The sequence below is a fragment of the Ambystoma mexicanum genome, chromosome 2q (genome assembly GCF_040938575.1).
Source record: "Ambystoma mexicanum isolate Mex_15411 chromosome 2q, UKY_AmexF1_1, whole genome shotgun sequence".
NCBI classification, from domain to species: Eukaryota; Metazoa; Chordata; class Amphibia; order Caudata; family Ambystomatidae; genus Ambystoma; species Ambystoma mexicanum.
Window position 1 is genome coordinate 1,011,315,325 of NC_090924.1, and position 19,183 is coordinate 1,011,334,507.

General features: G+C 44.9%; 1 protein-coding gene across 1 annotated transcript in view; it reads left to right on the forward strand.

Moving 5' to 3' along the window:
- Positions 1 to 11,181: 11,181 nt before the first annotated feature.
- Positions 11,182 to 19,183, forward strand: part of LOC138569908 (macrophage mannose receptor 1-like) — a 745,141-nt gene continuing 737,139 nt past the window's right edge. Inside the window, exon 1 of the mRNA XM_069648337.1 lies at positions 11,182 to 11,370. Within this exon, the coding sequence (XP_069504438.1) occupies positions 11,313 to 11,370 (58 nt within the window). The 5' untranslated portion in view covers positions 11,182 to 11,312. The remainder of the gene's footprint in view (positions 11,371 to 19,183) is intronic.

A 19,183-nucleotide genomic window follows, 5' to 3' on the forward strand; every position in this document is an offset into this window, starting at 1 on the left:
TGACTTGAAAAAAACATAAAATAGTCCCCAGCACAAAAGAATTCTAAAGTTATGAACTGACAGTGAATCTGTGTTTTTTTCAACTGCACATTATACAAGGGAGAACAGACAGAACAATATTCAAGCCGGGCTGTATACAGATCGTGCAAGTGCGGGAAGGGCAAGGGAGGGTCAGGGGACCAAGTGCAACCAGTTGGTAGGGTATCACTACATAACATCCCCAAGAAAAATATTGCCGTAGATATGACCGTTTGGTTCGCCATAGGCAATATTTTTGTTGGGAATATTATGTGGGAGCGGAGGTTGGGGGGGTGTCCCCAGCACATAAAAAAAATTATGCAGGGGTTGCGGGGGTGTCCCCCGCATGGTCCATGTGTGAATTTCGCTACAAATATATGGCGATATTTTTTGCATCGCAATATTTTTGCAGCGGAATTAACACATGGAACCGTTGGTAGAGACTGGTAAAGTGCTGAGAGAAAATCTCTCAAGGTTTTATTACAAGTGCAGTGGGGGTGGAGGGCCCTAAGGCAAGTTTAGATGGGCTGGCAGGGATGCCTGAGACCTGTGAGACTCTGAGGTACACCAGGCGGCCAGTCAGTAAGCTGTGTGGAAAGGTGGGAGAGAAGGAAGAGCAGAGAGCTAGGTTAGCAGGGTAGGGTGAGAGAGAAGGAAAATGAACCGAATAGCCAGGGAGAGGAACACCAGATCATGTGCGTTGCTTTTAAGCTGGCCAAGAGCTCCAGGAAGATCCTCTGGACTCCCAGGAAGCAGGATTGATCAAGCCTGAGCCCCCTCAACAGAGTGCGGAACCCCAGATGCAAGGAAAGCCCATCTCGACAGCCAGCCAGGAACTGCGGTGTTGCTATTTGCGGTAGATGCGAGGAGCTGAAACACCAAAGTGCCACTTGTTTGAAGATTGCTGGTTGGGGTCAGTGACAGTCCCATTGCAGTGCAGTAGTCCCCAGAAGTCCTCCCTCTTGTCCCCATGACTGAGGCACAGGAACACCAGGATCTGCAGAGCTGCACAGGAACATAAGCCACCGGCTGCACTTTTCCTCAATCTAAACATACAGTACCGTCTGAGAGAACTTACCTCTTGTTATGCCACCTTGCTTGATTTCAGTTGAGACTTGTCTCGGTTGCTCTGGTAGAGTTGCTTGCATCTTCTACTACTCACAGGCCTAACAGCTTGTGACCCTACATTTGATTCTACTTTTGCTACAAATATTTCTAAAACATTGTCCAAGACCTTTACTCACCTGCAAGAAGTGCTTCAGTTCACCTTGACTTTTGCTAACTTAACATATTGGCTGGCCTAGCTCCCTGAATGACTCTTCTCTCCTCTGCTTATATATTTTGCCTGCCTTCCAGGAAAGGGTTAACTGACTTTGCATTGGGGTGGTTATTGAAATTCTTACCTGGTTAGGAATAATTGTGTCAATACTTGTCTTATTTTGAAATCTCTTTTCTTTGACACTCCTCTGAAGTATATTCTAAATGCAACAATGATATATTAATGTCCACAACACCCAAGTTATTGAAGTCACCAGAGGGTGTAGGTAATGTCTGTGAGCCACCCCAACTGCCATCCCAAATGCCATCAGCTTCCCGGTTATGGCGGCTCAGCTTTGGAACAAACTCCAACCAGCCTTAAGATCGGACCACTCCTTCCCTAACTTTAGGAGAAATACCATAAATTGGCTAGCTGAGAAGGACCAATGATTCGCCTAGGATAGCTTTTCACTTACTGCCTATTGCTTTACAATTTTCTGTGTGTCTAACTACAGTCAATAACTACCAAATGTGCTAGTCTGCTTTTACTGTATTAGTCTCTGTCTTCCCAAATGTGCTACTCTACTCTTACTGTAATATCCTCTGTTTTCCTGCACATATTTTATGTATTGCCTGTAACCGTGTTTATGCAAATCTGTAACCTTCTGCAAATGTGCCCTGATACCCTCGTGTTCGGCGTGCTATATAAATAAACAAACAAATGGGTATTTGCTGATTTAGAAAACTAAGAGTGTGTATTTTTGAGGTGTAATTGTGTGTTGCTTTATATTGCTCCTGTCTGAAGAAGGCTTACTCTGACTGTTAAATACATTAATAATTGTTTAATCAAGAAAACTTGTGTGTAAGAGTTTATTTGAATACTTGTCACTGTGAATCTCTGTGTAACTCCCCTACAGCTCATATTGACCCCTCTCAAAATGAGCTTGGCTACTCGACCACACTACCAACCAGTGTAGTACAAACTTATACCAAAGGTTGTGTTCCGATTGCCAAGATGTCAGGGTTGTTGTAGTGCACCAAAGGGTGCAATCTTGCCTAACAGCCGTATTAGGCTGTGGTGGTTGTGGCCATTGGCTAGATTCATCAAACGTGCCCACTGATTGGATGGTGAAAAGCGTGAGGGGCGTCACATTTTCCTAAACGCCCGCCATGTTGGATCTACGGATAGCCGCAAATGCCTGTTTGGTGTCCTGACCCACGTTTGGACTATTATGCTGCAACACTTGGTGCTGTGGGCTTAGGAAATCCAAGAGGGCGGAAAAGTCCACATTTGTGCCAGAATCCTGGAGAACCGCGCAATCTTTGCACACAACAAAATGGTCGCCTGACCTGCCACCCACCAGTGTGAGCGTGAGGGGCCAGAAGCGCCATGAGCGAAATCAGTGCTAAGGAATATGGTGCTGTTCAATATCTGTTGTTATTAATGTCAAAAATGGGTGCAATACTGGTGCTCACCACTACCAGAAAGCCGGCGTTTTAAAACCACCAGACAACTGAACAAATGAACCAAACCAGGCAAAAGAAAGACTTACTAAGAAGTGGATACAATGTAAAACTATATTCTGAAATGACTTGAAGGAAGTAATTGTCTAATGTATGTATTGAAAATAGCTGGGGATAGCTGGGGATGTCAGCAGCTTAAGTGAATTTGGGTTTAAAGCCACTAAAATCGAAATGTTTAGAATAAATGAGTGACCTACTTTTGAGTGTCACATAGGTTGCAATTATTTAAATGTCATAGTTCTGAACTTAGAATCAGTGTTCTAGCTGCATGTGTAAAGATTGCAAGTTTGGTTTGAATGTAGAAAACTGGGAACCAAAGTGACATTTAGCTGAAGCCTGGCTTAAAGAGATTGAATTCTGCCTGACAACTACCCCCGACAGGAGTTGAAACTTGATCAGCAGCTGTGTTCCCAGGCCTGGTTGCATTCTGCTGCCCCTGCCAAAAGGAGATGACACCTCTCTGATTGAATTAGGGGAGTGGCACCTGGGGACTGCAGGAAACTGAACAAAGCACTGTCTTGGGCTCGGGCAAATGTTATATTGGGGGGGGTCGTAAAATAGCTTCCTCTTGGGAGAGGTGGGAGGAGAAGTGCATCTGTGAGCAAGCTGAGCTTGGGGGAAGTGGACAAACCAGAAATTCCACCATGTGCTTTGGAAAACCACACCCCTTTGGGGCCAGAGCATAATTTTAAAAAGATGGATAATTCATAGTGCGGACGTGTAAAAATTATATAAATAATATCATCATTCTTGTGATTTTTCTGTGCACATTTTAAGAGGTGTCAGGACTCTGTGGTACGTTCTGGGGAGTAGTAGCGGAAAATAAGGTTGTTACTCCAAATGTATGCATGTTAAAAATCTGACACTTTATCATCTAAAACCCATATCATTATCTGGATGAAAAGGGCAGAATTCTGTCAAAAGTGGACACGATATCTTACAAAGACAGGGATCGGATGGTTTGGTGCTACAGAAAATATGTTAACTGGACATATAATATTAGAAAAATGGTACATAGATAAATGGGTATTTGGATCAGAAATAGATTTGTGTGCAATTTGACAAGGGGAGGATCCTCTGACCATAAACCTACCTCATCACTCTGACTCACGGTTCCCTTCTCAAATCAGGTCAAAGAGAAATCCTTGACCTATCAAATCGTGAGTGGGTTGGGCAAAGAAAGTTAGCATCCACACCCATTTTCAAAAGACATAAAAAGAGTCACTGGAAGCCAGACAGGGACATTCATTTTCCAACCTTCAACTGAATTCCTGCGCAGCACACTGACGGAGACTCCAGACTTCAAATCCATCAATCTCCAGAGACTACAGAACTTTGAACCAAGAAGGCCTACTGCAAGCAAAAGTATTCTCAGCAGGCCTCAAAATCATTTGCAAACTATTCAACAGCCGGGCGAGCTGTTTAAATTCTTTGCCAAGAACTTTTGCCAGAACCGGTAGCAGACCCAGAAAGCAGTGCTGTATCCAGAGAACCAGAGATCCAGAGAGACCAGACCCAGACCAGATTGCTGTGCAGTGCTGAGAGCTGACCTAGATCGCTGTGCGCAGAACCAGTACCAAGTGGCGAGAGAACCGCAGCCAATCCTGACCCAATCCGTGACGAAGTCGCATTCCTGTCCAAAATATAGTGTGAGTACTCAGCCAGAACTGTGCAAAACCCAATCTCTTAGTTTAAAATAATCTAATTCAAACTATTTTAACCTATCTAGAACTACATCATAGAATTGTGTGTCCTTCTGTGACGATAAAGCTGCAAAACTGTCATCTGTCATTCTGAAACTTAAAAATTTAATTTCTGAAAATCTACCTCCACTAAATTGTCTGTATCTCTTGAACCGTTTGTGCTAGAAGCTAGATTTAACTTTCATTATAAAGCTAAGATTCTAGGCCTTCCAGAAAGGACTTCCTATTCATTATTTTTATTCCGTAATCGCGCTCGATGCACTCGGAAAAGTGCTGCGATTTGCAATTTGGCTCAAATTTCTTCACATGTAAAAATAGCAGCTTCTTGCTTTCCTTTGCTGAAATTCGTTTGCAACCTGACAATCATTCATAGAGCATTGCTAAAGTGATCCTGAACAAATTTGAAGTATCTATCACCCACCCTGAAGCTCTTATAGGTAATTAAAATCATTTTTAGCATATTTTTCCCTTCTTTGCATACCACCTTTGAAGTACTTTGCCTGCGTTTAAAATCATCCCTGTTTCTCTAAGCTTGCAGGGGGGGGAATTGGAACTTTGTATTGCATTTTTGTTGGTATTCTTGAAGACTGTGTGATCTCCTTCCATTTCCTTATATTGCATAAAGGGGGGGAGTGAATTGTCAAAAGAAATAGCGATCACATTATCTCTTGTTGAAATCATATCAAATTATTTCTGTGTTGCATTCTGTCCCACCTTGCATTTCCTTGAACCATATGAAGCATTCTCTGCTACCTTAGTCCTCTGTTCTTATTCATAAGTAACCAAGAACTGTGCCACTGTAGGATTACCTATTGCTGATTACTGCTCATATTCACAAGTGTGCTATCAATATTAACTTATTATAAAAGTGTGATATATCTCTATTGTTTAATTTCTCAAATAAACCTTTTTAAATTGCAAAACAAACCTACTTTTTGGCTCAGTGAGGTCAGGGGGATTCAAAGAGAGGGGCATTATACAAGGGTTCATCATCCAGATTATAACTTGTCATAAAAATATATAAATAAGGGCTTCCCTTGAGTAATCCCAGACAAGGCACTGACCTAGTGGGAAGGCTTGATTGGAGTCATTAACATGCCTGCGCACGGATTGGTGGGGAAAAAGGCTGGAAAACACATTTTGGGTCATTTGGTGTTGGAAAGAGGGGCTGGGAACGGTTGGGAGTGAAAAAAAAGATGATATGGGGCTCTTTATTTAGGTGGAAGAAGAGCGTACGTGTGGCGTGGTCACACTGCGGTATTCCACGGGCAGAGTCTTGGCCGGACAGCTTGAGACACACATTGGGGTTATTTGGTGACTGAAAGAGGGCTTGGTCAGGGTAGGGGAGTGGAATTTAGATGATATGGGGATATTTTCACAGGTAAAAAATAGGGTGGCAGTCCATTTCAATGTCTGCATATTTCATTTGAATTGGGAGGTTCAGGGCGAGTTGTGGTGTGGTGGTTGTGGCCAGTGGCCAGACTCTTGGGTGCATGGCCATATTATGCTGTGGTGGTTGTGGCCATTGGCTAGATTCTTGGGTGCATGGAAGTAGGCCTAAGAATCTGCCCACTGGCCACAACCACCACAGCATAATACAGCCATGCACCCAAGAATCTGGCCAATGGTCACAACCATTATAATAATATGTCTACAGAAATTGAATCTGGCCACTGGATACAACCATTTCAATAATATGTATAGTACTTACAGACAGTGTATGGGCAGTATACAGTATTTGCAACATGGTGATATAATACAATTGAAGTGCAAATAATACTTATGATTGCTGTACCATTGGGTGTACAGGTTGAGTTTGTTGTGCATGGTACTGAAGGAAAAATATTTGCTTCTTTCTCTGTGAAAGAAACACAGTATAATATGTTAGGCAGGATAGTTTACAATGTGTCATTGCATACAATATCACATATTCATGTACTTTTTAGACCCTTATAATTAGTACATTGCAAGTGCTATGTTTGAAACAACATGACTGTGTGGTCTGCACAGTTGCTGTTTCTGTTTGCATAATCATTGGGTCATAGTGAGAAAAAATCCATACAGACGACGACATTTATGTGACTTTAAATTTCACAGAATGTTTGTTTGAAGTGTCCAGTACTTAACAGAAAATATAAAGTGCCGAAATAAGTGTATTTGTTGTTACAAGCAGTGTTGCAGTGGGAAGAATCGTAATGGTGTATTTGTAATGAAGTGTTTTGAAAGATATTTTTGTAGTACTTCGATACCAGTTGGTGTATTCTGTTCATAGTTTTGTAGTGCTGAAGGGTATTTTTGAAGCAGTTAGCTATCTGTCTGTGTATTCTAACTATTTTGGTATTCAAAAGTTGCTTTGCAGTATTATGGATGCAGTTAGATACCAGTTGGCACATTCTAACTGTTGATACTTTGATAGTTTTGAAGGGTATTTTTTTAAGCGCTTCGATACCTGTTGGTGTGTTCTAACTATTTTGCTAATCAAAAGTACCATTGCAGTTCTATGGATACAGTTAGAAACCACTTGACGTATTCTAACTGTTCATAGTTTCACAGTTTTCAAGGGTATTATTTACAGCAGTTACATACCTGTTGGCATATTCTAACTATTTTGCACCTCAAAAGTAGCATTGCAGTATTATGGATGCAGTTAGATACCAGGTAGTGTGGTCTAACTGTTCATAGTTTTATAGTTTTGAAGGGTATTTTTTGAAGCACTTCAATACCTGCTGGTGCATTCTAACTATTTTGCGATTGAAAAGTAGCATTGCAGTACTACGATGCAGTACTACGATACAGTTAGATATGAGTTGGCATATTGTAACTGTTGATAGTTCTACTGGTCAGTGACTAAACTGTGTAGACCCTCATAATCAGGACATTTTAAGTACTATGTTTGAAACAACATTACTGTGTGTTCCGCATAGTTATTGGTTCTGTTTGAATAATCATTGGGTCATTGGGAAAAAAAATCTATACAGAATAAAAATCATACTGCATTTATGTGAGTTTACCTTTCACAGTATGTTTGTTTGAAGTGGGCAGTACTTAAGGGAATGCTTAAAGTGCACTAACTACTGATTCTTCCACAGGTCAGTGACTACATTTAGGTTTCAGGAATATTAAGTAGGCATTTGGTAGATTTGCTGGTAACCTCTGTTTTACAGTAATGGAAGTATTGTTGCATACATACCAACCACATTTTTTTTAATGTATGCAATATGGTGACCTGCATTGGTTGTGGAACCAGTGTGGTAGATTATGCCTACTGTTGTGAAGGTTTTCTTGCCAAGAGATACTTGCCCATGTGTGAAGCTAGTAAGCTTCAGTTGTTTTTTTGTTACCATCTGCGCTGTACCTTAAAAGCATTAGTATCAGATATTGGCTATGTGAGTTTATATGCAAGGTGGAACGATTGTCTGAATTGCAAAAAGTGCATAATATGGCATGATTTGCATTTTGCACCAGCTGATTAAATGGAATGGATTCACAATTCGGTATAGATACATACACAAATCGATCATTAGGGGTGCCATGGGAGTGGGGTTTGGCATGGATGGCGGATGTTGGGAGAGCCAATAGCCATGGGCATGCAGCGGGTGGGCACATAGGTAATGTGATGAATCAACTTCCGAGGCACCAGTGGTCCAGGGATGAATATCAGTTTCTAAACCATCAATCAGCCCGACACCTCTAGTACACCATAAGGGATACGAACAGATTGGAAGCACAAGTCAATTATAAACCTCCTTGTCCAATTTTGGTAACGTGGATGGAAGGGCAGACTTATCTACGCAAGGTTGTGGATCGTTGGTTAATTGCAAAACAGCAAAAATACAACTATAACCCAATGATAACAGGGGCTGTCCAGTGAAGGTTGTATCAACATATCTACTTTATTATTATTCAATAGACAGTGCTGGCACACTACAAAATACAACCCACCCTATAAAGGAATGCAGGCGACAGACAGTTTTAACAAGGAGACAGGATTCACTCTATATACTGACAGGAGGGTAGTCGGTAAAGCAATCAGTCGTAACTGTTCAAGGTTATTTGGTTTCAGCACCAAGGGAGCAAGGGGTTGTAACTGTAACTAGGGGCCTTCGGAGAAGGACCAGGGGGACAGAACCACAATGTATCTGGTGCTTGGGATGATCCTGATGCTCAACAGGATTGAGTCGGTTCCAGGACACCTTGAAGCTCCTGAGACAGAGTTCAAGATGGGAGACAGCTGCGGGTATCAGGCAGCAGTCAGTTCGGCAATTGATGCTGGACGGATGGCTGCAAGCTGGTCTACATGGTGGCTCGGGGTCAAGAACCATTGTCTCTGTGCTGGTTGGCGGATCTGGAACGCTGGTTGAGGTGTCTTGGATGGCTTTAGTGACTGCAGCGTGACAAAATTCATTGATGCCATCGCTCGCGGATCGAGGGCTCGACTGCCTCTGAAATTTCCTTAAAAGATGGATACTGGTTGATCCTTGTCATGGTACTCCTCCTAGTTTCTTCGTTGGGGTTGTGCCGTCCCTTAAACCAAAATCTGAGGAGAGTGTTTGCAGGCAATGGCCTTCTCCTTTGTTCAGAGACTCTCTGGTGCTTCCCACCTAGGAAGCTTGCTGGCAGAACCTAGCAGGACGCGCTGTGTGCTGGCTGGGTACTGGTTCTGGCAATGCTGGATGGGTCCTCTGATTTTGGTTTCTCCCTCTGTTCCCTGGGAGATGTTTAGGGATCTTCCTTCCCTCTTGGAAATCCTGGCCTTTCTTCACTGGCAGAAGCTGTAAGGCAGACTGTACCTTCGGCCAAGGTCCAAAGATGAGTCCTCCTTCTTACTCCTTTCAAAGTCGATGGTTGATCTGATAGGAGAGGGGCTCAACCCTCTTTTAAAGCCAAATGGGCCTCAGTAATTGCTGCAAGCTAAGCCTACCTTAATGAACCAATCCTGGTTCCCCACCAACAATCTTCTGTTATGCGTGAGATCATAAACAGAGAGCTTTGCAACAGAAAAGGTAAATGGGTGAAAACATGTACTACTGAGTCCCACCCATCTTCCTTTCTGTTGTGGATCAAAGGGTCTCTCTGGTTAATTGAGCTCTCTGGGGCCCCTGATCAAAGGGCATGTTGCCCTTGAAGTTATGGTGAGAAAAGACTTTCTGTCTCCATCAAATAGCATACACCTTGCCTCTGAAAGGGGATCCCCCTGCATGGGTTCACTACTGTAAACAGTTGTCCCAGAAATGACATTCACTGTCCTTCATACCAAAGGGTGGGAGCTGACTTGAAGTTGACACAGATGCATATCAAAAGGGTGTTTTGTTTCCTATCCCCCTTTGTCAGCTCTGCGACCAAGCCTCTTGCAGGCCTGCCTCCATTAACTCTCATCAGTATGTGCTGCCAGCAGCAGACTGGCAATGGGCAGGGCGGATCCATGGAGCCCTCCTCCTCTGGATGCTTTAATGTAGTCCTGGTTGCCACATTCCGCCTAAATGCGACAGGGAGGACAGGTCCTGTAGGCTGTGTCCCCCCAGAGTACAGAGATCTATGTGTTTGTTGTGCAGTGAGCAAAGGAAAATGTGTGCAGTTTAGCATCACACATTTTCCGAGGTTGATGTCCTATCATTCAATTTCTTTAAAAAAATATCAAAAAAGCCCAGGTGAGTGCAATACCAGGTCGAATTCCTCACTGGTAAACTGGGCCTGCAAGTTGTGTGCCCCTCCTCGCAAGTCATCCCCTCATATGCCGAATGATGTGGCTCATAGGCTTAGGTAAAGTGCTAAACATGTCTAGAGCCATGCAAATGGCCTTCCCTTTCTTACAGGAGCCTCCAAATAATCGACCAGGTTTTTCTCATAAACACGTATTTTTAACGGTCTTGCTGGTCCCATGGAAAGAGTGACAGATGACGAGCCCAACATAAGATGGTCAGTGTGTGAGGAAACTGCATGCCCACACACAACAACTCAGCACTGTCATATGTGAGGCGCGGATGGGAAGAACGGTGAAGCAGCGCCCGAACGTGTGTTGCCATGCTCACCTCTCCTCTTGCCATGCTCACCTCTCCATACTCGTTTATATTGATTTTAGATACTAAGGTGCTAAGCGCCAAGGACAAGGTATCTCGTCCTTGGCACTTAAGGGGTTAATGAAACAGAAAACGTTAGAAGGCATTGTATGGTGAAATACCAAATACACCAAAAAAGGCCTTGGCACGGGGGCGGGTGGGGGCACATGGCAATTAAAAGGTTAAAAGAGGGGTAGCCGTGTTTATTATAGCTAAAATTGGCAAGGCTCTGGGGTTCACATGAAGAACGCAAAGCTGCAAAGGGAAAGGTATAACCAGCATTCCCTGGGTGTTGTGTTAGCGCTATACGTAAACATAGATTCGATACACAACCAGAATGAGGATAATTCGTCGACATGTGCAGCGTCATGGCTATTAAAGCACCTCTCTGTCCCAGCTAGTGATTTCCCGGGAATGTATTCGATTGTGGCAAAAATAGAGAGATTCCAGGAGATACCCGATGGACGCGCCTTCAGGCATCAATTGTCTGTGACTTCCAGGACAGTGTTTCCTCACCAGCAAAACCAGCCCCGTAAGCAGCCTTTGACTTGCCAATTCCTGTTATTTGACAGCAGCCCATGTGACAGGATATTTGCTTATCACTCAGAGGCCACCTCTTTCCCTCGATTCACAAAACCTTCAAAAGTAGTGCGCGTTCCGATGGTCGCAGAACTCGCCGGGAGCCCACGTAGACCAGCAGCCTCGTCCAGATTCGCCGAATTCTTGGTGGCGAGAAAAGAATGCTAAGGTTATCATGAGCGCCTTCCTGCTCCTCGCTTTCCTGTGCGCCGTGCAGCCTGCACTTATGCTGGGTGAGTCTATCGGATTGATTCTGGCAGCCTCATCACTCAAGGTACCACCCTGCAGGCACACACACACACAGGGTGGGCCTGTACATTATGCACACGGACCCAGGTTAGCGTTCACCATACACTAAGTGAGGGGTATTAATTGCATTTGTTTTATTTTTCCTTTTTCGGTGTTCCCATGACCAGGCCAACATTCGACGACTTCAGTGCGTTGTTACTACAGATGCTATCATTGCCAATAAGATGGTACTCATTTTATCAACTGTGTAAGGATGAAAGGCAGACATGTCCCTGACAGAATTTGAACATCCTGCATACACTCTCCACAAAGACAAACCTGGACCCATGGATGCCCTCCCTTAATTGGCCTCCCCTTCCCCTCCCCATCCAAGTCTGCTCTATGTGCCCATAAAAGAAGTTTCACTTTTTTTTGCACATCAAAACCGCAAATGTGCACCCTCACAAGCTGTCAGCAATATCTCGGGAATAGCCGGGGTATGGACGGAAGGGCAAATTACGTCCTGGGGGCGAGTGGACTTTGCCCCTCATACCACACGCCCTGTTTTTGCGACTGAACACCATATTTGAAAAGGGTTGCAAACTGTTTAAGGTGACTCATATCTTGTGGATGTCAGTTGATGGTTTACGTCACTTGCACTGAGTGGTGCACAATAAGACTGTTGTGTTAAATGGTATGTCTGTGTTATTTTGCTTTTGTGGTGCTAAATTGTGCAGCGGAATGTTGATTTATAAGTGGCAATCTTTGCAAGCACATGTCATTTTTTCATTTTAAAATATGATGTGGATTTGAGCTTATGTAACAATTGGTACTGACATGACAACAGCAGTAGGTCAGCAACACGTGCCTTACCACCATCAGCTACACTATTTCCCAGGTTACCCTGGCGGAAAGTAACACAGAAATACAGGTGGATTCACCAATCATGATTTTCACCACCTGGAGTGTGATCCAGTCTGGGGTATGGTTTGGTTTTAAATGTTTGTATACCTGTGTCATGATCACACTCTATAATGGGTAGTCCACTGCTATCTATTGATAGCAAAGGATCTTACATGTGTTATCAGGAGAGTGGGCATGAACATGATAGTTAGCATGAAGTCTAGCTGTTTCCCCTAACATTGGTAACATGTTCCTGGTGACATGCAGGAGACACTTGCCAGATGGTGTCATTTCAACACGAGCAGAAGTCATCTGATGGTTGACACTGTATTATGCTTAATTCCAAATGATTGTGTTTTATAAAATGTACCACACACATGTTCTGCTGGGGAACTAATTCCATCTTCCCGTGGGAAATACCATGAAGAACTAGAGGGAAAGTGAGACAGACAATGGGGGTCATGTTTATAATAAGGGTTAATTGCAAGGAGGAGAGAGACCACATGCGTTTGCCATTCCATGCAAACGGTTCCCGCGGCACAATATTAAACATTTCTAACACACAGTTTAAAAGAAAAATGTAAAAACGGCCTTTACAATTATGTTTTGTACAAAGTGGTGGACACAATAGTAAGTGCTATTGTGGAGTGCCTTTGCAACGGACTCCTCTGGAATGTAGCGCATTATCACGAGCATTAAAAACTCATGCTGGCATCCATGGTGTTTGTCAGGTGCAGCAATCAGAGCAGGCGTAAATTAAATTATGAATTTAAAATCAAAATTGCACTTCTGTGCAAAAATGTGCGCGCCATGCAATGCTGGCCCTTGCCAACACGTAGTGGAAAAGTAAAGTGTAAAGGACAGGCAGAGTTGCCTTTCACCTTCGCTTTTCCACTGTGTGAGTGATAGCGATTTTCTTTGTGCTGCTTTCCTCCCATAGACTTCTATGGGACACCCAATCTTTTTGCTATCGTTTACTTGCTGACCTAACATTTTGGAGGCAAGTAAAGCCCTCGGATTTACTTCCCTTGCTTTTTGCTCACTTTTATAGGGAAAATGATCAGTTTATAAGATTATCAGTGCTGGTAGACTATGGGGTAATTCCAAGTTGGTCGGTGTGGTATTAATGTGCCGGTAATACTTTTTACCGGCATGTTACTGCATGGCCAACTACGAGTTTGCCGGTAAGGGACTTGATTGACCAAATCAGGCCCAATACCAGCAAAAACTGCTGGTATTACCGGCATACCAAAAGTTTACCGCCCTTTCCGGCACTTGTAATCTGGCGGTAATTGCGCCAGACCAAGTACCGGCAATGGTAATACCGGATTGTGGTATCCCACCAGATTTACCGGCGGGATACCACCAAACATGTAATGAGCACCTATGTCTCTGTTAGTAGATTTCTTGTATTTCTAAAGCTACAAACATCACCTTAAACTGAACTGCATTTAGGATATGTTGTATCCTTATAACTTTTTCTTTTGTAGCAGATATTTTTCTACCATGTTTTTCTATTGTTGCATGTGCACTTTTGTATTTTACTCATGGACATCATTTAGGGGTCGCACCTGCGACCCCTGAGGTCTCCCTTGCTACCCCTGTGGTTTCCCTTGCTACCCCCTAAAAAAGTTTACCAAAAAAGTTATTTAAAAAATAAAAATGTCATTGAGGCTCATGGGCTGTGGCCAGCAGCATGTGGCTCTTTGTTTCTGGAGTGGCTGGTTTTCTGATGGCTATAGCCGGTACAATAGCACAGTGGTTTGAGAGATGGCTGCTGCAAGGTGTGTGCGATCTGCAGGTTGCTGGTTCGACTTCCATCAAGGTCAATTCAGCCTTTCATCCTACTGAGTTTGATAAACGAGTACCAACATAGGTTGGGTGATATTGTACGTACATTTGTTCTATATAAAGTGCTTAAGCGTAAGTGCTATATAATAACACATCATTATCGTTTGGCCTTGGACGTCTGCTTGCATTCACAGTAATTTGGTAATATGGGCTTATACGCACTGATATTAACAATACATATGGTGATCCATTCTTGTATGAAATGAATATTACTTTACAGTGATATCCTAACCATATTTTTCATAATGTACTCACAAACAATGCTATGTGATGCCATTTCCTGTTTTGTCGTGGGATGAAAGGTCGTGTTGCATCGCTTCCCGTGATGTCACTTCGGGTGGGGTCAAATGACATCACTTCCTGTGATGTCATAAGAGGTCAATGGTCGTGTGGTGGAACTTCCACTACCCCTGGCATTTTGGTGAAATGACGTCCCTGATTTTACTGCACAGTGCCATATAGAGTACCATATGCGCTAAAAAGTTTGTGCCATTAGAATTTCGCCTGTCCTTTGGCCATTTTGTACTTTGACCTTCTACCTACCCTCAGAGGGCTGGAACTGCCATATGTGGAAAGCCCTTTCCCGGGCAAAGCCTCTGCTTTCCTGAGCAAGGTGATGATATGTCTGTGTAGCCGGATGTGAGCGCTAGGTCTGCCTGGAACCAGTCCACACCTAAGCCATAGTGTGTATGTTGCTGTGCAGAATGTGTGGCCAGTGGCAGTCCATGATTGAACAGCCCCTACTAGTTTAAATTCTGGAGTTTGTTATCATTGGTGGACCTGGTAGTGACTCCAATCCAAATCCTGGATAAAAAGAGGACTCCCGCAGCCATTCTTCAATCATTGTTAGAGGCTAGACCCCCCTACGAAAAAGTGCAGTGAACTGAAGACCGGAAGATGAACAGTTGACCAGCGTTGCCTCAAGCTAGGTCCCGGTGCAGCCCTGCTTCTCTGCCCTGATCTCAAGAAGGCCCTCATCAGTGCTTCGACCCCTGGACTGGTGGGAACAGCATAAGGATACATGCCTGCTGAGCCTTTGGAAGCATCTCTTGACCACCCAATGAACCGACTAGCTCTCTCCAGGGGTACCTTACTGCAGTTCCATCGCCTTTCCGAGTGCACCTTTGGAACTTGGTGGATCTTCAGCTTATGTAACAAGATCCTGCCCCTGCAGTTCCATTATCCTACACCAAAGAGAAGCTGAGCAGGGCCTGCTCGTTATTTAATTATCTGAAGATTATCTGTGGTAGCCTGACTGCGTTGTCTTTATCCGAATCCCATCTTCTTTAAGTCTGGAGGTCGCCTGAGGTTGCCTGGCCCATGGAGGTCTGCATCCTTTTGTGCCAACTGTATTCAGCTATCCAGTCTTCAGATCCTATTAGCAGAGCCTGAACCGAGTACTACCCGGATCCAATCCCCATGCCGAAAGTGACCTCTGCACCGATGGTTCCTTGACCTCTGTCTACCAGACACAGTACATAATTGAGTGGGCCCAGCAGGTCTAGGAAGCCCTGATGTGGTCCCTGGAAAACTGAATAAGAAGGCAAATTAGCATACCTATTCCTGCCCCCGCCATAGTGTTGCATGGGCATAACATCCTCACCCAATCTCCTCTTGCCTAACCAAGATCGGTAGTTGTCTAGTCAAGGATACTCTCTGGACCTTCCCTAGGGTGGTGGAACTGGCAGAGAAATATTTCTGAACTGTACTTATCTTCGGAACACTTACCTGCAGCCTGTGGTTATTTGGTTAGCTATTGTCGCAATCCAATTGTAAACCCACCTGAACAGTGTGACATTTGGGCACCAGTTCTCATTCCCTACCAGAGCTGGACTTATTAAGTATTAGGGACCATGGCCAAGGTTAATCTGTAAGTTGTTCTACTTGGGCATAGCATCCTCACCCAATCTCCACTTGTCTAACCAAGATCGGTAGTGGTCTAGTCAAGGATCCTCTCTGGACCATCCCTAGGGTGGTGGAACTGACAGAGAAATCTTTCAGAACTTTATTTACCTTTCAAACACTTACCTGCAGCCTGTGGTCATTTGGTTAGCTATTGTCACAAACCAATAGTAAACCCACCTGAACAGTGTGACATTTGGGCACCCGCCCTCATTCCCTACCTTAGCTGGACTTATTAAGTATTAGGGACCTTGGCCTAGGTTAATCTGTAGGTTGTTCCACTTATTTTTACTTACCTGTCTTTCTTGTTTGTGAATCTGTTTTTTCTAACTTTCACTTGCTTTTCCACATGCAGTAATTAACAGTGTTGCTTCTAACTTTGCTGACCACTGCATAACTGTTTCTAAGGTAAAGGTGTTGGTGTTCTATTAGCAGAACCCCCAATGGTGAATGTATATATGTATATGATATTAGTTGTGTGACAATACTGACCTGCAGTTTTTATTGCGCCTAGTGTATCTTAATGGCCTAATGAATAATTGTATATTTGTACACTTCCCTTTCAAACATTTATTATTGGGGTGCTCCTGAGTCTGAGCCTTACTGTTCTGCTACATTACCTTGAATGGGTTTGGCTAGACATCATTGTCTTTCCTCTTCACCACACTAGGCCATCCTCTCAGAGTCCACACCAGGGAGGATACTGAGAGTTATCTTAACAGTATGCTTTGGAGATACCTGTGTAGGTATCAATAGGGCCCTGAGCATGATGGTAGGAGGATCACCTCTACTTTGACATATGTTTTTTTCTCATGAAAATTGTTTATATTTGATCAGGCTTCGCTGGGAAATTGGAGCAGGACAAGGGCGTTCAGCCCTGGCAAGCACTACCTTTGGGTAGGGAGTCCTCATAGTGCCTGCAATATCTGTTCCTGGCCATCTATCGGCCACCTGGTCAGATTCCCTCCTTCCTCTCTGAGTGGGCGGACCTCTCCTCTTCCCTCCTGGTCTCGACCACTCAAATCCAACCAAGACTTTGACCGGTTTGTGATGTGTGGGGAGAGGCAGCATGAGGACGAGTCCCTTGACAGTTTCTGTGGGAGACTGCGGCACCTGGCCAGCACGTACCAGTGGGAGAATGAAGAGGGGATGGTCAGGAATCAGCTCATTCAAGTAAGTAGTTCAGGCAAACTACGGCGCCAGGTGCTCCGCGAAGCAGGGCTCACTCTGACGCAGATCCTGGATATGGGCAGGGCGTAAGAACTGGCTGACAGTCAAGCCTTCGAGAATAGATGCAGCAATCAAGTCCGGGAAGGGTGAAGAGGCCTACGCCATTGGCCGTACAGCGAACTTTGAGCCCCAGTGCCCAAGATGGACTTAAAGCAAAATGGAGCCACAACAGTGTCAGAGGTGTGGGTATGATCTCCCGCATTCTGGCAACTGCCCCGCAAAAATGAGGTTGTGTGGGCGATGCAGCAACGCTGGCCATTTTGCCACAATGTGCTGGGCGGCAAACCCAGTGACGGTCTCGAGAGGCCCAAGCAGATCCAATAACAGTGGCCCGCACAAATAGAAAAGCGTGGCTGCAGTGGAACAGGATCTCAAAGAGTTAGGCAGTGCTGAGGAGGAGGAGGAAGATGAAGAACATTGATTCCATCTCGAAGACTAGTCGACAGCCCACGTGTGTGGTTAACATCTGTGAGACTCTCACCCTGGTCCTAATAGATACGGATGTATCTGTGTGTGTGATGGCCACGCAACACTACGAGGCACTGCCTGGACCACCAGCGTTGACCAAGACCAAGGCCAAAATATACTCGTTTGGGGGAGATCGTCCACTTCCCCTTGATATTGTGCACTTTGTACTCTCCATGTACCAATCGGACATCCATAGCATCACTGAACGATTTGCAGGACTCTTCGAAGGGGTAGGCAAGCTAAAAGGAGAACCGATGCGCCTACACATCGATGGATCGGTGAGACCAACATCGCAGAAACACCAATGCATTCCCTTTCATCTGAGGGCGTAGGTGGAGCAGGAAATTCAAAATCTCAAGACCTGGACATCATTGAGAGGGTGGAGGGCCCGACTCCACAGGTGTCGCCCATAGTCGTGGTGACAAAAACCCAAACAGCCGGGGGGGGAGGGGTACGCATTTGCATAGACATGAGGCTGCCCAACCTGCCCATCAAGAGGGAACGCCACCTGACGCCAACGCTGGACGATGTGGTGGGGGAGTTGCAGGGTGCCAAAGTATTCTCAAAGCTAGACCTATGTTCGGGTTACCACCAGCTAGAGCTGCATCCGGACTCCCGGTATATCACCACTTTCACCACCCACAACTGCCTGTACCAGTACAAGAGGCTGAACTTTGGAATATCCTCAGCTGCGGATGTGTTTCAGATGTGATCTGGGATGCCCTTGCTGGACTGAAAGTTGTGATTAACCTAAGCAATGACATCCTGGGGTACGCCTCCACGGAGATGGAACACCTGATCAGGCTAGAGAAGGCGCTGGAGAGGAATTGTGACCTGGGGCTAACCCTGCATCGTGAGAAATGCGAGTTCTTGAAGGAGAGCATCGAGTTCTTCGGGTTCATTTTTCACGCAGGTGGGATATCACCAGACCCACAGAAGGTCAAGGACATTCAAGAGGCCAGGGCCCCAGACACTCCCTCCGAGGTGCGCAGCTTCTTGGGGATGGTGAACTACTATGGGAGGTTTATCAAGAACCTTGCCTCCCTCTCGGAACCGCTCAGGGCCCTCACAAAGAAGGACGCCACCTGGACGTGGCCAGCGGAGGAGCAGAAAGCTTTTGACGCCATCAAGGCTGAGCTCACCGGTGAGGAAACAATGGCGTTCTTTGACCCTGAGAAAGAATCAGAGCTGGTCATTGATGCCAGCCCATTGGGTCTTGGGCGGTGCTGCTCCAACCAGACCCTCAAGGGCAGATGCGGCCCATAGCCTATGCCAGTAAAGCCCTAGCAGCAGTTGAGCCATGGTATTCTCAAATTGAGAAAGAAGCACTGGCCATTTTGTTGGGCTGCAAACATTTCCGGATCTACATCCTGGTAAAACCTGACTCAGTCGTCATAGACCACAAGCCCCTAATCCCCATCATGACAGGGGCATCCTCCAAACAGCCTCCGAGGATTGAGTGGT